General features: G+C 62.6%; 1 protein-coding gene across 13 annotated transcripts in view; it reads left to right on the top strand.

The window, feature by feature from the left end:
* The window catches only part of BEGAIN (brain enriched guanylate kinase associated), a 43,791-nt gene that overhangs the window by 1,723 nt on the left and 19,007 nt on the right, over nucleotides 1-23,061 (top strand). For 4 of the 13 annotated variants that reach the window (XM_058740698.1, XM_058740695.1, XM_058740704.1 and 1 more), the window contains one exon: nucleotides 15,254-15,282. In XM_058740698.1, coding sequence (XP_058596681.1) covers nucleotides 15,254-15,282 — 29 coding nt within the window. Of the gene's footprint in view, nucleotides 1-13,364; nucleotides 13,723-14,124; nucleotides 14,246-14,470; nucleotides 14,703-15,253; nucleotides 15,283-15,734; nucleotides 16,288-23,061 lie in introns of those variants that run through there. The other 9 variants (XM_058740701.1, XM_058740697.1, XM_058740696.1 and 6 more) reach the window with 6 other exon arrangements.

The following is a 23,061-nucleotide window of genomic DNA, read 5'->3' as shown; positions in this document are numbered from 1 at the left end:
TCCATGGGCTGAGGCGGGATGGGAGACATTTCCAGGTCTGGGAGGGAAGTGAGTCAGAAGCGGTGTGTTAGATGATTTCCCATTCACTTGCAGGGACTCTTGGGCCCGGCGTCTGGCCCACAGCAGTCGCTGTTAATGGAGCACCTACTACGTGCCAGGCCCAATCTCAGCATTTTCATGCATCATAGCCACTCTGAAGGAGCGCCCCTGCTCCTGCAGGCACAGTGCCACAAATAATATCTCACATCCCAGGAGGTGAGGTCCAAGGGCTGAGTCAGAGCTGAACAGGCGAGGGTAGTGCAGTGTCGGAGGTGCTGCATGGGTCGGGGCCTGGGGGGAAGAGGGGAGAGTGCCAGGATCGGAAGAGGCTCGGTCCTGCAGGAGTTTGGAGGTCAGGGGCATGGCCATGGGCAGGGTGAGGTGACTCCTCCCCTCAAAGCAGATAAAGATTCCCAGGGACAAACCCATGGGTGGGTGACCCTGAGGCTCACTTTGTTGGGTCTGGAATTGCCCTCAGCCTCCCTTCCTGGTTCCCCCTCCTGCCCCAGGGCTGGTCACCAGCCTGGTGGAGAGGCATGGATACGAAGCTGGAGTCTTGAGTTCACGTTCCTCCTCTGCCACTGATTTACTGTGGCAAGGCCCTGCCCCTCTCAGGGCCTCGGTGTCTAGGCACAACACCTATCACAGTCAAGGGAACGACTTCCGCCCCAAAGCAGGCCCCAGATGGTAGCTGTTGGGAGAGGCAGACCAGAGCTGTCTCTATTGATTCGGTATTAATTAATAGGATGAATGAATGAGTGAGTAAGTGATTGAGTTCTGTATTCACCTAGCATACTCCCCCCCGTGCACCCACCTCTGCACCAGTGGAGAAGCAATTGTGGGGTGGGCCGCAGTGTGTGGACAGACAATGACGGGAAGCATAGAGCGGGACAGGTGGGACAGCGGGATGCATGGATAGAAAGTAGAGGGGTAGGTGAGGGGGAGCAGAGATTGACGGATAGAAGTGGCAGGGTAGATGGGGATGGATGGGAACGGATGGAAGAATTGACAAGGATACAGCACTGGATGAACAGAACAGGACGTCAGTGGATGGGGACATAAATGGACTGATAGGCAGGAAGATGAATTTCTGATGCATATGGCGAAACAGAGGAGTGGATGAAAGGGTCTACAATGGATGGACAGATGTCAACGGAGGGATAGGTGGATAGAGGATGGACGGATACGGGAGTACGTCAGGATAGACAGATACAGCCATGGGAAAACGGATGGATTCTAGATGGATTAGTCCGTGCTCGCGTGCTGGGATAGGTGGATGGGTCCTTGAATGGTAAGAAGACGATGGCTGTGGGAATGAATGGACGCATGCAGGAAGCGTGAACGGATGGCTACATGAGTGTATGTTAATGAGTGCACGGATACAGGCGTAGAAGGGTGGATCGGCACACAAACGGACACAGGTCGATGGAGGGATGCGTCTGTGGCGGGGGCAGGCGGAGGCATGGATACGGGATGCAAGGGACAAGGCTGGACACACGGATGAACGGATAGTACGTGTCAGCAGATGACAGGTGCAGACACGGATGCACAAGCGGGCGCGTGTGAATGGGTGAGTGGCTCTAGGGACGGATGGGTCGAAGGCTGGGTGGGTGGGTGGGTCATCTTGATTCCCTAGATGCCGGTGTCTTGTTCACAGAGCCCCGATTCCGTGATAGCATAGCGGGAAGGCTGCAGGGCTGAAGCCCAAGGGGTCATTGGGCTTCTCCAATTATGTGTTGTGCGATGGAGTAGCTGTGTGGCCTCTTGTAAAGACAGGTGGCCAGCGGGGAGTCCTGCAGCGAACCCCTTGCCCAGGGAGACTTCCTGGGAGGCTTGGATGGCTCAAGTGCACAGCCCTTGTGAGGAAGAAAGGCTGGGACAGGATCCGGGGTGCAAACGCTGATGGCACAGAGCACGTGCGTGGATGCTGGGGACTCGAGACAGCTGAGGCCTGTGGCTGCCCTCTAGGGTTCTCAGGCCAGCAGGGAAATAGCCAGAAGCCATGAGATAGGATGGTTAAAGGCACGAGTATGAGAACTCTCAGCCCCACCCCCCCACCCCCCCCACCCCCACCCCCCACAGCATCATCCATAAAAGAGCAATGGTAATAGAAACTTCTGCACTGGCACGAGAGAGGCCCCAGGAAGGGGACAGCAGTCCTGCCAGTGTTTATTGCAGTACCTGGCCTATGGCAAGCCATGGCTGTTGACCAGTGACCCCTCAGAGCCCAAGTCCTCCGCCATGAAATGGGGTGGCAAGTCCTGGCTTGGGGGGTTGCTGTGAGAGTAAGCGAGGTAATGTTTGGAACCATTAATGGATGTCCAATATGCCCTACCCATCCTGCATCCCATCGCTACGACAACGGGAACCTGCCTTAGGACAAGGTCTCCCCGCTCCAGCCCAGCAGGCACTGGGGAGCTGTGCCTCTCCTCTCTCCGAGCTCACAGAGGCCAGCTTCGCACCCGTGGGATCAGGGAGGGTCCAGGCAGTGGTGGGGGGGCGGAGGGGGTGCTGGAGAGGAAACGGTGAGCACTTGACCTATGGGGTTCCCCTCCCGGGTCTGCTGTGTCCGAGCCGTGGGACCTTGGACAAGTCACTTTGCCCAGCTGAGACTCTGCTTCTTTGAGCATGAGAGCCCACAGCCGTCCCACCTCACAGGGCTGGGCGAGGATTTGGGCCATGCTGCAGGTGCATGCCCGGCACGGAGCTTGGCACATAGTAGAGACTCAAGATGTGCGGCTGAAATAGATGAGTCAAGGAGCAGGGGCTGTCACGCCAGGAGCTGTGAGGCTCTTTCAGGAGAAGCAGCCCGGGCTGCTGAGAGGTGAGCAGGCCCAGGCTGCAAGCTTCGGCAGCTGGCAGCATCCTCTGGGGCCTCCGGCCCAGGCGGCAGAGAGCCAGTGGGTTGTTATGACAACGAGAACTTGTCTGATGCAGCCGGCAACTCTAGGAGAAGCTCAGAGGACCGACTGGCCAGAGCCCCTGGAACGCTCCTGTGATCGCACATACTTGGGAATTAGAGCACATCAGAGCCCTGTGCTCACGAGTCCCGAGATCCTACTAGATGCCAGGCTCCATGCTGGAGGCACCCAGCACCTGTGTTCTCACACCGCTTCCCACCGCTGCCCCCGAACCGGGCATCTACCTGCACGTGACGGTTAGGGGACATGACTTGCCCAAAGTCCTGTTGCGGGGGTTGGAGAGGGATTTGACCTTGGATCTGCCGCCTCCCACTGGTGGTGATGATGGTGATGGGGCAGGGGCTGGTCGGCTGTTGCTGGGGGGAGGTATCCAGGTGTGAAGGGGTGGCTGTCAGGGGACTGCAGGGATCGGGGGGATGCTGTGACTTTCCTTAGAGCCTGAGATCCCTGCTCCCCCCAGTGCCCAGCCCAGCATGGGTGGTTCAGTGGTAGAATTCGCGCCTGCCCCCGTGCCCGGCCCAGAGGAAGTCCACTCTGGAACTACTTGTTGAGCACCTACTATGTGCCTAGGCCTGTGCGGAGAGTGAGGATAGAGTAGAGCTTGCATTCTAAGAGGACACAGAGAATGAATGGTCACACACATACCCCTCGCAGCTGGGGGCTGTGTTATGAGAAGAGTAGGGACTACAAGAGGCTAATGCGAGGGGACCTGATCTGACCTGGGGACTGCAAGGGGACAGGCTATTGACTGGGACCCTGAAACTTAGATAGAAATTAGGTGATGAGACAAACGGGAAGAAGGGGGAGGGGGAATGAGTCTGATGGTGGGAATAGCATGTGCAAAGGCCCTGAGGCCAGGTAGAGCTTAACACATTCAGGAACTTGATGGCAGTTCCAGGGGGGTATCCCGGGTAGAAACGACACCTTGGTGTCTCTAGAAAAGACGCTGGACTGTCAGGGCCTTTCAGGGCATATGAATGTGTGACATTGTCTGGCCATTGATCTGGTCTGTGTTTTAAAGTTCGTACTGGGACGTTTGTGGGATGGACCAAGCTGGACCCGCTTCTGTGGAGCGGAGCTCATGGAGCTTTTCACATATTCAGTCATGGGTGCTGTGGAGATTCAGAGAGGTGTCCAGCTGAGTCCGGAAAAGAAGGGGTCCCTAGCACTTGATGTGAGCCATCTAGGCACCACCAGCAGGGGCCCCAGGTTCATAGCCATGAGTAGGCCACCAAGGAGAGTCAAGGCCGTGCTCTAAGCGATGCCACAAGCTCAGACGGTGATAGTGGCCACCAGCTGGCCCACCGAAGGCCTGGAGCTGCCACCCCCCAGCGAGCCTTCCTCTGACTCATGTGGGTGCGTCCCGGGAAGAAATCCTGCCTCCCGGCTTCCTGAGATGCCAGAAGCAGGCGTATTTCCCTCCACACAAAGGAGGAAGTGCCCAGGCCTGGCTCTGGCCTTTCTGGGTTGATCTCCCCCCATCCTGCTCCCCATTTAACTACACCCCGGGTCCCCGTGTGCCACTATCCCTCGCCTTATCATTGTGTATAAGGCGTGTATCATTGAGGGATTGCCCACAGCTGCTAGTGACAGAGGCTGGAAGTAACCATAGCTTAAATAAGACCGGGGTTATTTCTCTCAAGTTACAGCACCAGAGGCAGGTGGTCCAGGGCTGGTGTGATGACTCAGTGGTCATCAGGAACCCAGGTTCCTTTTGTCTTTCTGCTCCCCCACCCTTGGTGTATGGGTTCTGCCACAAGTTTGCCTCATGGTGCAAAATAGCTGCAACGGCTCCTCCCATCACTTCCATGTTCCAGTTAAGAAGCAGGAGGGTGGGGAATGGGAGCAAAAGAAGCCCGCGCAAGCTGCCTGACCCTCACCCAATAACTTCTGTTTGTATCTCCTTGGCTACCCCTGGCTGCAAAGGAGCCTGAGAAATGCAGTCTTTGAGCTGAGTATCTTGCCTCCCAGAATGAAATGAGTTCCTTACTAAGGACGAATGGGGGAACAGTGGGCAGCCAGCAGTGTCCATCATACCCTCCCAATTTGCCGGATCCATGGCGTTCCAATTCCCCCTTCTTCGGGCCCTGTGCTCAGTCTCATGGCCACTGTTAGGGTCGTCGCTGTGCCGCCTGCCTCTCCACACCCATGCGCCCGGCGCCACACCTGGCAGAGGAGATGAGGAGATGTCGTGGGGCCCAGCCCAGCCCCCTCCCCACACACAGCAGGTGCTCAGCCAGTGCAGGCTGCCTCCCCAGGCAAAAACAGAGCTCAGGACATGACCTTCTCTGTAGCACTCACTGAGCCCTGAAGCCCAGCTCCCACTTAGTGAGAATCAATTTAGGGGGTGGGAGCCCCTCCCCCCCCCCCCCCCCCCCCCCCGCGACATCACTGGATCGATGGGCAGGCGGGCATTGAGCTGATCGCTCTGGCCAATGGGAGATGGGCGGCCGTGACCCCCTCCCAAAAGAGGGCGTGGGGATCCCAGCCCCGTGGGAGGAGAGAAGTGGGGCTAGTGAGGTACTTGGAGAGGCTTGACCTTGGACTGACTACGGAGGATGCTCTCGGGGGCCAGCTCCCAGGCACAGGGCCCTGACCCCAGCAGCCCCAGGCAGGATGGCCGCAGCTCCCTCTTGGAGCCCGGGGCCAAAGCCACCAGGAAGGAAGCCTGCAGAGGGGACCTTCGAAGCCGCAAGCCAAGTCCCACTCTGGGCCAGAGCCGCGAGGGCCAGACGCGTTGCCCTGGCTGGGCGGGCCGGCTGGGCCAGGAGGGCACACAGGCGTCACCTGCCCTGCTGTCCACCCCAGAGCCCCCAGGCACGGGCAGCAAGGCCGCCGGGGGCCCCCTGGCCCGGCTGGGCCGCCGACGGGAGGCCAGGCTGCCCTTCTCCAGGTTCCTGGATGAGGTCACCGTACGAGTGCTGGACCCCGGGACCCTGGAGGCCTTCCGGGGGCCCAGAGGCCGCAGCCCGGAGCCCTCCCCGGGGGAGCGAGACCCAGGCCCAGCCCAGGAGCCCCTCCCCGGAGCTGCGGCCCCGGAGAAGACCCTGGCCCTGAGCCCTCCGCTCTCCCCAGAGGCGGCCCCCGAGGCTGCCAGCAGGGCGGGGGCTGGCCGGGCCGTGGAGACCGGTGGGTCTCGAGCGGGCAGCAGCAAGTGTGGAGGCCCAGCCGCCTCCCCCCGGAGGCCTCCAAGCCGGGTGAGTCTCAGCCTCAGCGCCCCGCCCTCGGGGCGGCCTGGCAGAGGTCTGCTGCGGTCCCCTCCCTCCTCGCTGCATGTGCCTTCTCCCCGGGAGTCCCCGCTGACCCCTTCCAGCTCCCTCATCAGGCCGCTTTCATAATATCTGTAACAGGCAAGACCTTAAGAACCCAGCGAATGGGTCTCTACGGTGAAATTTCTGGCTTCGGGGCAGGCAGAAGAGTTGGGAACTGAGTGCGTGTGCGGCACGGCATTAATATCAGGCCCCCATGGGCAGAGCCCTCTGTGTCTCACCACGGGATTTCGTGATTATCCCTTTGCACGTTTGAACCTCAGACACCTCCATGCAAGAATATGTCACCATCCTGTCGGAAAGATAGATGGGTCTGTGTTTTCACTAATTCCCCATTAAAATTTTTTTTAATGTTTTTACTTATTTTTGAGAGAAAGAGAGAGAGGGAGACACAGAATCCGAAGCAGCCTCCAGGCTCTGAGCCGTCGGCACAGAGCCCGACGCGGGGCTCGAACTCACGGACCATGAGATCGTGACCTGAGCCGAACTCGGAAGCTCAACCGACTGAGCCACTCAGGCGCCCCTTGGCTCCTCATTTTTTTTTTTTTACAATGTTTATTTATTTTTGAGACAGAGAGAGAGAGATAGAGCATGAGCAGGGGAGGGACAGAGAGAGAGGGAGACACAGAATCCGAAGCAGCTCCAGGCTCCGAGCCGTCAGCACCGAGCCCGACGCGGGGCTCGAACTCACGGACCGCGAGATCATGACCTGAGCCGAAGTCAGATGCTCAACCGACTGAGCTACCAAGGCGCCCCCTTAATTCCCCATTTTATAGGTCACGTGGGGAGTCTGGGCTAGGACCGAGGTCTTCAAATCTAAATGCAGGTGTCCTTCTCAGCACCCCGGCACCGCCCTGCACACAATCAGGACACCCTGGCCTCACAGACGGGCGGCAAGATGTGAGACCCACTTAGCTGACCAGGGGACCGAGCTGTGCAGAGCAGTGCCCGAGCACTTGCACGCCCACCTTGGTGCCGACCTCTGTCCCCCAAACCGTCCGTATCCCCTGGGGCCAGAGGGGCTTTTATGGGCTCTTGAGGACACGGCCCCATCCTGACTTCTCCGGGCACAGGACCCAAGTGGGGGTCGCAGGGCCAGGTTGGCGGAGCTCGCAGCCAGGCCCGTCCTAGGATGGCGTCTCTACAGGGAGAGGTTCCTTTAAAAACAAAATTCTGCGTGTTCTAACTCTTGATCCCAGGCCTCGGTGCACCCCCAGGAGGTTGGTGCCGTCATTAGGCTCCCCGCATCCAGAAGAGGAAACTGAGTCTCAGAGAGGCCACGCGGAGGAGTCAGGGTTGGGCGCAGGCAGGCTTAACCTCCCCCTCTGCCCCCTGCTCTTTGGTGTTTCTTGCCCCCCAGCCACCTGCCTTCTCCTCCCGGGGAGGGCCGGGAGCAGTGAGGCCACTAGTGAGTCCTGGGCATTTGCAGCCCTCCAGCCCTTGCCTTGGGGCCAGCTGCACCAGCTCAAGGATCCACGGGCTGCTGGTGACCTGGACAGGTCACCCGCCCTCACCCCTCCGGGCCTTGGCTTCCCCAGCCATGAAAAGGCAGGAATGATCACGATTGTTCTCTTGCCTTGTCACAGGGAAAGCATCCAACAGGTACCTGACAAGCATCGGGACCCCCGCCTCCTCCACAAGGGCCTGGCAATCTGGGACCCCTGCCTCTGCGCCACTCTGAGCCCTGCACACAGCACAGCCCTCACTCTGGGGACACTGGGCCCCGGGGGAGCTCCGTGACGCCCAGGCCTCTGGAGGGTTCTGTCCCAAGGCTCTTCACACACGCCTCCCAGGACCGCCTGGTGGCACAGGGCTGCGGGGACCTGTCGGGGCCCAGCAGTGGGTGCCGGGAGGCAGGGCTCCATCCTGAGGCCCTGCGAGGTTCCTTCCCAAGGGAGGGGGAGGGCGGTATCGGCCCTCCCCACCCCCACCCCCACCCCCACCCCCAGGGCCGTATCGCGTGGTGAGCACCTGTTCTGGAACGCCGAACCCCTCAGCTCCAGCCTCACATCAAGTACTCAAAATAGGCGGGTCGGAGAGGTACCAGGATCAGCCTGTTTCACAGACCAGGAGCAGGCTCAGAGAACGGAGCCGAGTTCTCCGTGTCCTCACGGGCGTGTGGGGGCGGGAGGATCAGAGGTCATGGGTGCAGGTGCCTGGCACAGAGTAGGAGTTCAGTCACTGGCATGATGATGGTGACGAAGGTCGCGATGGTGGTTCCTCTGCTGTGTGTCTCCTGCCCTCCCAGCCTGGACAGGACTGTGTCCCCAGAACTGTTGCCAGGGTGGGGGTGGGGGGGCTCCAGTCATTAACCTGAAATCCCTTTTTTGAGGCCAATGCCCGGAGGTTTCACCATTAACACCTTCAGGGAGGGAGCTATAAACCAGGGGAGGGCCCTGGATTTGAGTCCTGCCTCTGTCCCGTCTGGTGAGTGGCCGTGGGTGACCCTGCTGCTCCCCTTCATTGTCTAGCAAGCAAGAAGCTCCTGCGGAACGTCTCTGAGACCTCCTCTTCTCACTGTCCCCGGGCCCGAATGACAGTATGAGTGACTTAAGCCAGCCATTTCCTGTGGGAGGGCCAGAGTCAGGGTCAGGGTCAGGGTCATGGAAGGAGAGGCAGGCTGGGGCTCTGAAGGAGCCCAGGTGGGGTTGTAACCAGACCCCTGCTACCAGGCCTGGGAGTCCCCAGATCCTGTCCCAGGGGCTTTCCCACTGAGCGACCCAGACAAGTCATTCCAGACTCTGGGCCTCAGTCTCCCCAAGTTAAGCTGCCGGGTCCGTTAGGTGTGGATGGCGTCTCTCCCCAGCGGGGGAGCCCCCCCCGAGGTGCCTCTTGGGGGTGGGGGGAGCTGCTTCCTAGCTCCCCAACTGTTGCCACGTGGGAATGTGGGCCGGAGTTGCCAGATCTTGCAAATTTTCAGTAGAAGCCAAAAATATGGAATTTAAAATGTAAACTCTCCCAATTTTTAAATGTTGGCTCAAATGTTTTTTAAAAAATTTTTAAAACCTCTTGCAGGCCAAATACAACATGCTGGTAAGCCAGATTTAGCTCTGGAGGCCAGCTTGCAGCCGCACACGGCTGGGAACCCGAGGCCCTGCCTGAGGCGACACGGAGCCCAGCCCGAGCCCAGCCGTGGGAAGGCGGGCGGGCGGGGTGGGAGGTAGGGCGGGAGGCCCTCCTTCCAGGACCAGGGACAGGGACGCTCCCGGCCCCATCTGGGGACAGCAGCAAGGCCTGAGTTCCCCTCCCCAACCTGCTGGGTGACCTCTGGCAAGGGCCCACCCCTCTCCACCCCATCAGGTGAGGACAGGACAGCACGCAGCTCACCTCGGTCCTGCGCCTAAGGTGACCTGCTGCGTCCCCAGCACAGGCCAGCCCTGAGTGGGATGCTGAGGGACCCGGTCGGTGAGCGCTGTCCCCCCCCTCCCCCCCCCCATCCCCCCACGGCTCCTGGAACCCCTGCCCTCATCTTAGCTCCCTCTGCTCCTTCTCCGTGTCCTTGGCCGCCTCTCCAGTGCTGCCTCCTCGCCGGCCACTCCCCCCCCAGGACCTGGGCCCCCCCATGGGCCCCCCCACCCCTTCCACCTGCTCAGGCCCTCTGGGCACCTCTCCCACCTCCACCCCCTCCCCACAGGCCTGGATTTGGGATTTGGGCCGGTGGCCCCTCCAGCTGGGCTCCTCGAGCCCCGCGCTTGCCCTTCTGTGCCCCCTCCTCGCGGCAGCCTCTCGGACAGTCCTCTGTTGGCCCAGCGGGGCTTCCCACCGGCTCGTCCTGACTATGGCCCGCGAGACCCCCGCCCCCTGCTCCCACTGCTGACCAGATGCTTCCAGACTCACCAGGCGCCCCGCGCCCAGGGCCTGCTGCTGCCACCGGCTCCCCAGTCGTGGCTCACGATTCACCTTGACCTCCCTCCGCCTTCCCTCCTCAGCGGACTTGTCCCATCAGACACTGGGCCAGCAGGGGCGCTGTGCTGACCTCCGGAGCCATCTGCCTCCGGCCCGCAAATATCAACATCAGCACCTAGAGGACACAGAACCCCCCTCTGGTTTGTTCTCTGCTGAGTCCACTAGAACAGGGCACACGGTGAATGTTTGTTGAATGAGTGCAAGAAGTCAAGAAGGGGTGTAAAGCATCTTAGAAGGCCGTCCACCCCAAATGATTAAATTAAATTAAAAGGCTCTCCAGAGGAGCCCCATCCCCAAGACAGTCCCCTTTACCTGGCTACCTTGTCACTCACAGTGCCCTTCGAAATTTTTCCATCCTCCCTGGATAAGGGATTGAGCTCAGAGAATTCGAGAGACTTGTCAGAGGTCACACAGCTGCATAGGGGGCCCAAGTCTCATCCGTGGGAGGTGGGTGACCCCTGTCTTTGTCACACACGGGGTTTGTGCCCCCCACGCCAGGCCTTATCCCTCTGGCCTCCACATTCTTCAGCTTGTTTCCTCCCCTGCAGGTGAAGTCAGGGAGCAAGATTAAAGGGGAAATTGAGGAAGCCAGAGCCCCGAGTGGGTTTAAGGAGGCCCCGGGGTTGGAGCACTAGTGTCAGGGTCCGAGAGGCCAGCTCCCGGCCCCAGGCGAGGGCAGGGACTGGCCCAGGGTCACAGGAGGAGTCGGAGGCAGAGCTGGCCTCTGGGGCCAGAACCCAGGCTCCGTGTGTCCCAGGCCTGGCTCTCAGCACCAAGCAGACCTGTCCCCAGACAGGGACTCACTTTCCTTCTCTGTAGTTTCGGGAACAGAGGATTTGAGGGGGGCTTGGAGAAGGAGGACCCACACCCTCAGAGGGGCGCCGTGTCCTTGGGCTCAGGTGCTGCCCAGCTTGGGGGTGGCGAGGAATGATGGGGGCCAGGAGAGCAGGAAGGAGCGCAGGCTGTGTGGCAGGTCCGTCTGGCTGGGGGTTAAGAGCAAATGCACTGGTTCGGGCATCACCGCTTGTCATTAGAGGCCCTGCCGTAGGGGTGTTGGTGGGGCAGGGGCAGGGCAGGCAAGTGACCAAGGAGGAGGGGTCCAAAGAGACCGGTGCGATGAGAGGGTCTTTGGTGGGTAAGGGGCCACTTCAGATGGGTGGTCAGAGAAAGAAGGCACTGGCCATGCAAGATCTGGGGCAGAGCATTCCAGGTGGAGGAAAGAAGTGCAAAGGCCCTGAGGCAGGAGCCAGCTGGGTGAGCTTGCTGGTCAGTGTGGTCTGCATGTGCCAAGTACGGGACAGATCAGGGGGCTGAGGTCAGAGGGTTAGGCAGACTTGCCTTCCTCCCTCGCCTCCTGAGAGTCCCTACCGTGCGCCAGGCACCTTGCCGAGTCGCCGCTGGGAGGGTGGCGGCTGTGGAAGGAACCACACACAAGCGGCAGGGCTTTGTCTCTTGGACCCTCTGTTCTTGCATTTGTAAAGGGGGGTTTGTGAGCCCCCCTCGCGAAGCCACTTTGAGGATTAAATGGGATTGATTTCTGCAACGGGGCTGAAGGCTGCGCTGGCAGCGACAGGCCGGCTGCAGGATGGACGGGCCCGTTTCTGCCCCGGGTGGCCCTCCGGAAGCTCAGAGTTGTGCAGGGCGTAAGGGAAGGTCGCAGGGGCAGGAGGAGGTGGAGGTTGGCAGGCGGCTCAGAGTGGGGCTCAGGGTGTGGGGGGAGGGGCTTTCTAGGCCGGTGGGGCAGACCCAGCCGCCCGGGGAAGAGCCCAGAGAGCAGCTGGGCTGAGGCAAGGACCCGTGGCCGACAAGCTGGGCTCATGTGATGTTTTGGGGAAATGAAGGCGGCTGCGGGACCAGTCCACCAGGAGGGGACAAGGGGAGAGTTTCGGGCAGACAGTGACAAGGTCACAGCGTGCTGCAGCACAAGAGACATGGGGCCCTGAGTGTGGGAGTGCCCAGGGAAGAGCCCTGGAGGGGCCAGAGGGGCCCTGGGGGTGTGTCACACTGGGGACCCTGGACCTCCCACAGTCTCCCCGTACTCGTGGTCCCCAACCATCCCTGCCCTCCTCCTATAACGGAGGAGACCCAGGCAGTGGCTTCCGTTCTCCTCCACCCAAGCCCCCGGGCAGGCCTCGGCTGACTTCGGGCGACTCTGAACAAGCCGTTTCGTGCTCTGGCCTTGCTCTTCTGATCCGTAAAATGGGCATCTCGGGAGCACCCCCAGATCTTGTGGTGACAAACTGCAGAGTCACGACTTGGACATGGGACTTCTGGCCTCAACACCAAGACCATTGCCAAGGCACAGCCGCCTCCCCACAGGGCCAGCCCGGCTGCTCCCCCTGCTCCCTAACCACATACAGCTGTGACCACGCATCACATGTGCATCCAAAGCTTTGTGCAAGCTCCCAACCCCCCGGGGGAGGTGCCAGGCCAGCCCTGGGACACAACTGGGAAAGGCCCTGCCCCAGGGAGCACACATCTGGTATGGAGGCCCGAACCAAACAACTCCACCGGGTCTCCACGGAGGGCTGCCCGGAGGAGGCAACCTTTAAGGGTGAGGGCACACGCACTGGGTCTGGAGAGAATGTGAGACATCGTGGAAGGGTCAGGGCCAGGCTTCAGGGTCTGGAATAGCGGAGTGAAGGAAGGGGCTGCCCAGGTGGGTGCCAGGCTACACCCCATCTCTTCCTCTGCCAGCCTGCCCCCTGCCACCAGGGCGACTCAGCAGCCTCTCCTAAGTGTCCCTTCCTGGGAAATTCCCAGACAGGCCTTTTAGAAGAGCTGAAACATTCCCCATAAATAATTAATGCTAGATTTTTAAAATTAAATTTTAATGCGTTCTTATTAATTTAAGACAAACTCCCGGGCAGGTCATTGACTGTGAGTGATCGGGGCAACTATGAGGAGCTGTCCCTAGCCTTTGGGGGGAGAAGACCTCTCTGTGTGAGGACTGGTTTCCAGGCCTGGCTGGGCTCATCTCTGGGCTTTGCTTTCCCCTGTCTGTAAAAGGGGAGTGACTGCTTCCCCGGCAGGCCGGGCGGCCCTGAGGAGGAAATGGCCAGTGCCGTGAACGTGGAAGGCGTGCGTGTGTGTGTGTGTGTGTGTGTGTGTGGGCCGTGGGGGTGGGAGCGCCTCGATCATCTTTGCCGTTCTGCCGAGGGGGGGACTCCCAGGACAGGGGGCGGGGGATCACTTCTCTACCATTAGCCCCCAGAGGGCAGGGCTCACCTCATTGGCTGCCCCCTCCCACCACTAGAACTTGTCCCGAAGCTAATGAATGTGGGGAAAAGCGTCGGTGGATGAAGGAACGCTTGGACTTTTTGGGTTGGGTATGAACCTGGTTGGGGCTGACCCTGAGAGAGCCCGGCTCCTCCCACCCCTGCGCGGGGCCCTGTGGAGGCCAGGCCTGCTGGGTGCTGGGGGTGCCCTGGCGAAGGGACGGGACGCCTGCCTGGGAACTCACTGCCAGAGGGAGGAGGCAGGAAAAGGCTGGTGTAGGAGCTAGGCATGCAGTGTCCGTGTTTATTGAGCGCCTGCTGTATGCCGGGATCTAGTGTGCTGAGCGCGGTGATGGGGACCTGGGAAAGGTGGGCCTGGGGCACATAGGGGGCTTCGCGAGAGCCACTGGCCCGGCGGCCAATTCTTTTTGTCTTAGGGGAGGAGGGTATTCAGAGGGGGGTCTGGGCTCGTGGTCTCCGACAACTTTTCGAGTGAGGATTGTGTCTGGCGGCCAATCCGGGGCCCTCGCGGATCCTTTTCTTCTAAAATTCCTTCCCCCGCCCAGCCCCTCCGCAGCCCGCGGGTGCTGAAGGGCAGCAGAGCGCTTCGTCCGCCTCCCCCTGCCCCCAACCCCGGCTCGCAGGTGAGGAAACAGGCCGGCGGAGTCCCGGGAGGGCCTGCCCGAGCACCCGGGGAGCCGGCGGCCGAGCCTGGCCGAGGCCCCCGGGCCGGGCCTCCTAGCTCGGCGCAGTCGGCCGGGCTGCGCCCTCGCCCGGCGGGGCGGTGGGGGAGGCGGCGTGGGGCCCGGACCGGAGCGGAGCGCGCTCCCGGCGGACGCGGCGGCGGCGCCCGGAGCGAGGGGCCGGGATGGGCAGTCATCAGTCTTCCCAGGTGTGTCGCGTGGTCCCTGGGCTCAGCCCCGCGCCCCCCTTTAATGCCGGCCGTGGCGCGGAGAGACGGGGGAAAGCCCCCGGGAGCGGCCTCTCCCGGGCGATGGAGAGCCCGCCCCGCGCCCCCCGCTCCGCGCAGGAAGTGCGATCCCGCCCGGGCCGCTCGCGGTCCCCGTCGCTCGCCGGCGCCCGCAGGGTTAACGGCGGCGGGAGGGTCTCCCCGCCCGGCGCACAGAGGGGCTGCCCGGCTGCTCGGGGCTAGGCAGGGAGGGTCTCCGAGCCGCGCGCGGGCGGGTCTGCGCAAGCCCGGCAGGGAGCCCCGCCGGCGAGCCGGACGCGCAGGGGTTAATCCCTCGGGCCCGGGAGGGGCGAGCCAGGCCCGGAACCCCAGAACCTGAGGGCAGCGGGGTCTCTGACTGAGGAGTCCGAGGTCCCAAATGCCATCGCCCTCGGATCGTGTGAGTGTCGGGTTGTGCAACCCCGTATGGCTCCCAGTTCCCGGATTCGAACATTCTCCGACTCGGAGATTCTGCGATTGCGGGCTCGGCTTCCTCCGGGAGGGAGCGCGGGGCCGGAAGGGTTAACGGGCGGGGCGGGGGGTGCGGGCGGTGGGGTCGGGGGGGGGGAGACGGTAAGCAGCGGGGGCCGCGGCCACGGGAGAGTTAACGCGGCCGGGCCGGGCCCCCCTTCTCCGGGCCAGCCCGGGATCGCCCCGGGCCAGCCCCTTCTTCCCCCCCGGGGGGGGGCGTAACTCGGTGGCGGGGAGCGCGGCGGCCCGGGCGGGCTCACCTGTTACTCGGCCGCGGCCCGGCGCACCACCCCCCTCCCGCGAGTCTCGGGGACCGGGGACGGGGGCTGGGGGCGCGCGGGCCGGGCTTTGCCGCCGAGCGAGCGGCGCGGGGTGCCCCGCCGCCGCGCCCGCCCGGTGCCCGCTGTGCCCGGCGCCGCCCGGCGCGGCCGCGGAGCGCACGCCTCCTGCCTGCTGACCCTCTCGTTTGGTTTCTCGCAGGCCTCTGCCGCAGACATGGAGAAACTCAGGTGAGTGCAGCGTCCTCCGAGCCGCGGCTCGCGCGGGGCCGGGTCGGGGTGGGGGCGCCCGGGAGGGCAGGGGGAGGGCTCCGCCCGGGCCGCCCCGGCGGGCCGGGTGTGCGGTGTGCGGTGCGGGACTGCGCGCGGCGACACGACGGGGAGCCCCTCGCGGGGGGCTCCTCCGCCCGGCCGGGGCCGCCGCGGCTGGGGGGGGGGGGGGCGGTGCGCCGCGAGGACCTGCGCGCGCGCGCCCCCCCCCCCACCCCATCCCGGCCCGTGCCCCGCCCTGGACTCCCGGCTGTCCCCCCACCCCCACCCCTCCCCCACTCCACCCCGCGGGACCCTCCGGGTTTCTGCGGGTCGCGCCGGGTCCCCGCGCCGGCTGGTCCGCCACCACCCCACCCCCCCCCCAACCCCCCTCCCCCCGGCTGACAGTTGCCTGGTTCTGAGCTTTTAAGTTTCCGCCTCGTGGGGGCGGGGGTGGGGGATGCAGTCCTCGCGGCCGGCCGGGCGAGGCAGGCGCGTCTTGGAGCCATTTTGGGGGAATCCCGCGAGTCTGGGGAGCGCCCCCCGCGTCCTCCCTCGGGGTGCTCAACTTTGAGCCGCCGCGGACTCCACCGGGCTCCCTCCGCGGCAGGCCCGTCCGGGGAATCAGCCGATTTGAATATTCACGACTTCCTCCGCGACTTCCCTTGGCCACCCTGACCCCCACTTTGGGAACACCCCTCCTGTGTTTTCCTTCCGGAGCCTGAGCCGAGGCGTCGTGTGGGCAGCAGGCCCGGCTCTGGCTGCTGGGTTTCGGCACCGTCTCCAAAGGCCGGAGGGTCTCGCGACCCCTCCCCCTCCCCCTCCTCCCAAGGCCAGAATCGGGCATCCACGGGGAACGCTCCTTGCGGCCGGGACACCCATCCCCTGAGGGTCAGGGACCTGCCAGCCCAGGCTTGTTCCAGAACATGGCCCTGGGACTAGGGCAAGGAGACCCGGGGCCTTCCCAGCTGACCCTTAATGCTGCGGGTGAGTTCTTCGGTGAGTGTCCCGGGGGTCTCACACGGTGGCTCGGGACTGGCTGTTCAGAGCGGGGCCATCTCCTGGCCACTGAGCTGGAGTGCAGCCCTCTCCTGTGAGTCCCACGGGGCAAGGACCCACTTGTCCTGGGCTGGGAGGAGGGGTCCAATCTCTCAGGTCCTAGGAGCTCAGACCCAAAATCTGACGTGCAGCCAGGCCCGCCTTGTCATGGCCAAGGTCCCGGGGGGGGGGGGGGCTGGAGAGGCCCAAGGGGCAAGCAAGCCTGGCTGTGGCCACACAGATACCCCACACTGGCCGTCGTCTCACCAGTGTCCCCACCCGGGAAGGGTTCCTGGGAAGAAGGGGCTACTGCTTTGCCCAGCTGAGACTTGACAAGAAGGTAGCCTTGGTGGGGGGTCTTCGTAGCAAGACCAGGTGGCAGGGGCGGGGTGGGGGGGAGGGAGGGTCCCTTCCGTGGTTCTCTTTCTCTCCCCCTCCGTGCCCAGCCAAGGTTCTTGAGCACCCACCCCTGTGTGCTGGGCAGTGGGGACAGAGACATGGCCCAGCCGGGTTGGGGACGCAGGTGGGCAGGTGAGTCAAGTGGACAGGTGAGCCACCTGGGCAGTGGTGCCTGACACGCTAAGGGCATCAGGCATGGCTTTGCCAGATGGGCCGAGGGCTTCCCCGGGCTGAGTCCCAAAGGCCAGTGGCAGTTGCCAGGGCCTGGGCCGCCAGGCTGCTCTGGGCCACTCGGGCTTTCAGCAGAGGCGGACTTTTGGAGCTTGTGGGAATGGGGGTCCCGTGGGGCCAGGACCCAGCATAGCATCCCAGAACCGGGGAGGGTTCTACCCCCTTTCTTCTTTTCACCTCATCAGTGTTCTCAGAGCTGCCTCGAGGGCCTTTCCAGACCCTTCCTTCCCAGCAGGTGCAGGGGCTGCCCCCGTGCGGTTCTGCCCCGCAGGTAGTGCCAGGCGTCTAGGACCAAGAGGCCCAGAGGGATGTGGGGGAAGTTGGTCAGCAGGGGTGGTAGGTCCTGGGGTCTGGAGCCTCTCAGATCCAAGTCTCTGGCCTCAGTTTTCCCATCTGTGAAATGGATGTCCTAATCACCCCCACCTCGCAGGGCTGTTGGGAGAATGATGTGCCCCACCTGAGACGTGACCCACAGGCCGGGTGGAGGTTCATCGTGGGGCATCCGGTCCACGCTGTGGTGGGTCCCCCAGCGGAAGAAGATCCATTGGTGGTCCAATTGGAGGGGTCTTGGGGTGTCCAGAGGAATGGCCCCATGGCCCAGCCCTGTGCGCCACCCGTCCCCCCCACCCCCCACGCCCCTAGAGGGCAGTTTCTGTACATTGCAGGCCGGGCCTGGGGAGCCGAACTGAGCTCCTAGACGGCAGGTGCTTTGCCCCGTCCAGCGCACCCCTACCCTGGTGCTTGGGACCAAGCCTGGCTCGTGGGGGGGGGGGGGGGGTCCAGGAAATATGTGACGAGTGAGCAAAAGGACGGTGTCCGTTTGACCCTCAGTGGCTCCCTTTGTGGGCAGGTGCACAGCTGGGCTCGCCTCGCCCCAGCCCCTCTGCTGACTCCCCCTGCTCACCACCCATCATGCTGAAGTCTCCCCTCCCAGGCCCAAACAAACTGTCACACGCTCCTGCCCTTGCCTGTGCTGTTCTCTCTGCCTAGAATGAACTTTCACTGGCCTTCTTGTCCACATGACAGACTCTTTCTTCTCCCTGTCATCTTCCCTCTGGGGCTTTTGTGACGCTTTTGCCCCTCATCCCTGGGGGGAGGGGGGGAGAGTCATTCCTCTTCTGTGTACCAAGTCCCGCGCTGGGGGCTGAGACCGAGTAAGACCCAGGGCCACCGTCCGGAGCAGGCAAGGACACAGCCCCATCAGCAGATCCTCCCAGGGATGCCAGGCCAGAGTCACTGACTTGGGATATCAGGGAGGGCTTCCTGGAAGCGGGGATGCTTGAGCCAAGGCTCAAAGAATGAACAGGAATTTGCAAGGAGGATAGACCAGTCAGGCCTTCCAAGAGGCGCAAAGGCCATAGAGGCCCGAGGAAGCGAGGATGTGTCCGGGCAAACAGGCGAGGGGAGGGGAATGCGGGCCGATGGAGTGTCCTCCAGCGTGTCCCGGACCGGAGCTCCTTCCGGCAGAGCCTGGCTCTGACCCCTCGACTTTTCCAGCCCCAGCGCCTGCAGGGCCTGGCCCACCGCAGTGCTCCCCCAGGTCTGGCCACCTCTAATCCGGCCTCGCGTGTGCCCTGCCCTCGTTCACTTAGCTTCCCTGCCTCTGACTGCCTGAGCGACTCTTCTGGGGACACTCAACTATTTGTGGATATTAGCGAGGCCAGCCTGGCCGGCCGTGTGCAGAGCACAGCTGCTAATCCTCAAATTCATCCGCTCCTTTGCTTCTCTCAGCACAGGGTCCCCTCTGCCTTCACTCCTGCCGCGGCCACTTTGTCTGCCGCAGGCCTCTGGGCAAGCCCTCTCCTCTGCGTGGGCTCCCGTCCCCTCTGTCGTGGAGGAAAGTGGGTCAGCCGCCACAGGGCACCTGGGATGGAGAAGGTTCTCAGGAAGCCACAGTTCTTCCCGTTATGCGTCCACCAACCCCCCGCCCCCGCCCCCGCTGGACTATTTCAAAGTTGTGAACCGTGATGAGCTGTAGAAAAGGTGATACATATCTCTGCGGTTTGGAGATTAAGTTTAGGACGACCACCACCCAGGTCAAGAACAAGAAGGCTGCCAGCCCTCCAGGGGCGCCCCAAGACCCCTCCCCCATCAGGGCTTTCCGCCCCCCCCCCCTTCCCCCGACGTCCCCAGGCCCCTGGCTTTTGTGATAAGCGGCTCTTTGTTTCCTTCGAGATTTGGCCACCTAAGAGCATCCCCGACTGACATCGTTTTGTTCTGCCGGGTGGAGACCCTCACGCACATGGAGGCTTTCAGCCTGTGCCTTGCAGGCTGGCCTCGTTTCGCCCCAACGTCGCGTTTGCGGGGGGCTGGCCGCGGCTGGCTGTCTCGGGTCGCGGCATTTGTGCGTGAAGCCGCTGCGGTCTGTTCATTGGCCGAGAGCACTGTGGCGTGAGCTGTTGCGGACAGTCCGGTCCAGGTGTGCTGGGGACCGCGTGTGCATGTGGGGGGGGGGGGGGCATGCCCCGGAGCAGAACGGACGGAGACACAGGGCGCGCGCACGTGGTCGGGGAGGAGTCAAGGCCACACGGTGCGCGGCGCTCTCTGGTCACTGCCCGCCCTACGCGGGCGGCCCTGCGTCTCCACGGCGTCTTGGCGCTTGGCGTCGTCAGGTGGGGGGCACGGTTTCTTGGGGTGGCGCCGATCACACCTCCCCGGATCGCTGCTCGCTGGGGTTTCCTCTTCCGCAAGTTGTGCGCGTGTCTTCCCATCAGAGTGTGTTACGGGGTTTGTGGGTGTCCAGCTGGCCGTTGCGGATCACGCGTGTGCAGATCACTTCCCTGCGGCCGCTCGCTTCCCGCCGGGTAAAAGGGGCCTCCGATGAACGGGAGTTCCTGCTTTTAATTCTGTTGGCGTTGCGTTTTGGTTACAGCTTTTTGCACAGGGACACCCCCGTGTGTAGGCCTACACTCACTGATCCCCTCGTGTGACTTGTACTCGTTGTGGTTCTGCCCGTGCCAGACAGGGTGCTCCACGCTGGGGATACTCTGGGGAAACACCAGCCTGACATCCTGGAGATAGAGTCAGGTCACGTCCGAACCTCAAACCGCACTGACCTCCTCTCCCATGACTCTCCCCTCGCTGGTTTCCCTTGCAGCTACCTGGCCTCCTTGTTGTTCCTCAAACACATCAGACAGGCTCCTGCCCCGGGGCCTTTGCACAGGCCGTTCCTGTCTACCTGGAATGTCCTTCCCCAGATAGCCACAGACTCCTGCCTCCCCTTCTTTCACATCTTTTTCAAATGTCACTGCGGTGGGGGCGGGGATGGCTTTCCTGACCACTCATTCCATGTATAATTTTAACCCCCCACCCTGCCCCTTCTCTGCTTTGATGTTCCCTGCCACCCTGCCCACCCCCTGACTAGCACTTTGCTTTATTTCTTTATCTTGTTTATGATCTGTCAGCCCCCCACCCCCTGCCCAGAATGGCAGTCCACTGCTGACCCCCAGGGCTTAGGGGTGACATGTAGTAGGTGCTCAATAAATGCTTTTGAATGAGACTGTGCAGTGGCAAGCAGGGAGGAGTGGGGCAGCCAGCCATTCGCCACTCACGGTGCCCTAGAAGGGGGCCACTCCCCTTGGCACCCCAGGAAGAGCACTGGGGAGCACTTGTGCCCAGCCCTCAGGGAGTAGTGTTTTTAATTTTTTTTTTTTTTTTTTTGAGAGACAGAGAGAGACAGAACATGAGCAGGGGGAGGGGCAGAGAGAGGGAGACACAGAACCGGAAGCGGGCTCCAGGCTCCGAGCTGTCAGCACAGAGCCCGACGCGGGGCTCGAACCCACGAGCCGGGAGATCGTGACCTGAGCCGAAGTCGGACGCTTAACCGACTGAGCCACCCAGGCGCCCCAGGGAGTAGTGTTGTTGTTGTTGTTGTTGTTGAATTTTTAAAATTTTTAAAATTTATTTTCAAGTTTATTTATTTATTTTGAGAGAGAGCGCACAAGCTGGGGAGGGCCGGAGAGAGGGAGAGACAGAATCCCAAGCAGGCTCCACGCTATCAGCACGGAGCCTGATGCAGGGCTCGAACTCACCGAACCATGAGATGGGGACCTGAGCCGATTTCAAGGGTCGGATATTTCACCAACCGCGCCACCCAGGCTGTGAGAGCCTCTGATGGAGGAGATGGTCGGCGGGGGTGGCGGGGGGGCCTTGCTCAGAGAGGAAGCCACTCGACTGAAATGAGTGGGTGCGGACAGACGGGGCTCCTGGCCGGGGGACCAGCATGGGCAAAAGCCTGGGGGCAGGTGCGAGAGTGGCTCGTGGAGGCAGGCGCAAAGGTGGGGCATCTTCCTCACGCGGGGCCTGAGCTCTGACCTTCCTGGTATGTTCGGCCTCCCTCCCTCCCTCCCTCCCAGCCCTGAGGGACCACAGAGCTGGAGGGCTCTGGGGAAACGCAGGCCAGAGGCAGAAAGGGACTTGTCTGCATCTCTGGGGCCGGGAAGACCACAGCCTCCCCCAGCATCCAGACAGGGCCCGGTGGGAGGAGTTCCGTCTGTGTTTGGACCAAACGGTGCAGCCCCCCCCGCTCTGTGCCCCCGCCACACGTGTCCGCTCAGACAAGCAGGCTTCCTACCTCCCTTCCGGTGCCCCCTCCTCTGGGCCACACCAGCACCCTTCTTGAAGCCCAGAGCTGTGGACGCACCGCCGACAGCTCCAGGCTCCCACCGGCCCCCCCCCAGAAGACCCAAACTCCTGTGTGGCACCCGGGCCCCCTTGGCACAGCTGGGCACCGCTGGGCGCCCCCCCTGCTGGTCACCTGGTGGTGGCCTGTCCTGTCTCCCTCCGCGTCCCCCTCAGGGACCCTTTCTCTCACCTGGGAGGCCCCACTGCCTTGGCCCTGTAGGTTGTCACCGTTGATCTCACTTGCCCATCGATCACACGCTTGACAAATATTTATTGAGCACCCACTGTTTGCTGGAGGCTGTTGTAGGCACTGGGGATACAGCAGTGACCGAAAAAACTCCTCTCGTTAGGGGAGACAGAAAGCTTGTCAGAATAAACCTCACAGTGACCAGTGCTATGGGGTCCAAACCACCCCCCCTCAGGAACAGAAGGGCAGTGAGTGTGCTGGGGGTGGGGGGGTGGCAGCACGGCCTGGGAAGGGCTTCCGGGAAGGGGACACCGGGGTGAAGGCCTGCGTGGGTGAAGGGCCACCACGTGCCCGTTTGGGAGAAAGAGCTCCGGGCAGAGGGAGAGCAGGTGGGAAGGTGCCGAGGAGGGAGCTGACCCGCGGCCAGAGTGGCCGAGCACGGTGACGAGGAGGCTGGGGAGGCGAGGGGGACAGACGGGGACTCGGGGTGCGTGGGGGCCGCGGAGGGCTTGCGAGCGGAGCCACGGTGTGGTCGGGTTTAGTGTGGAGCGAGCTGCAGGGCTGGGACGCCAGGCCGGGGGCAGGGCGGGGACCGGGAGAGTTGTGATGGCGGCCGGGAGGGGGCAGGGGCCGCGGAGGCGGGCAGAGGATTCTGGTGTATTCGGGAGGAGAGCGGACGGGGTCTCCCGATGGGTCGGAGGAGGGGTGTGAGGGAAGGGGGGCATCCAGGACAACTCCCGCCTGCTGGGCCCGAGCAAAGGTTGCAGCTGCTGTCACCGGAGACGGGGCCAGCCGCGGGGGGAAGAGCAGGTTCGGGGACGCATAGGCTGCTGTCACCCGTGGGCCTGGGGCGCCCCTGCGCTTTGGGGCTGTCCTGCTTTGGGTGCATCCTGGAGGGCGTCGCCATTCTCTGGGCAGGGTGGGCATGCGGTGGGTGCTACTGGGGGTTGGAAGGGTGACTGGCATTGTGGTCTGGAGCCTGCCAGCTCTTGAAGAGGTTTCCCAGAGACTGGCCACCTGCTGGAACAGACTCGAGGCCTCCGGGATTACTGTTGGGTTTTCTTGTCCCTTCCCTCCAGAACCCCTACCGTCCACCTCTTGTCTCCTCCACCCCACCCAGCAGGCCTAGTCCCTCCCTACGTGGGGTCCTCCAAGGCTCTCTGCCGCACTTCTCAACCTGACCCTAGTGGAGGAAGACTTATGGGCTGATTCTTACTATGATGTGAATGACTGCCTTGCTTTGCTTTCTCCCTTTGGGATTCAGGGTGCTACAAAGAGACCCT

This window comes from Neofelis nebulosa, chromosome 7 (assembly GCF_028018385.1).
Source record: "Neofelis nebulosa isolate mNeoNeb1 chromosome 7, mNeoNeb1.pri, whole genome shotgun sequence".
Lineage (NCBI taxonomy): Eukaryota > Metazoa > Chordata > Mammalia > Carnivora > Felidae > Neofelis > Neofelis nebulosa.
This window is presented reverse-complemented; position numbering and strand designations above follow the sequence as displayed.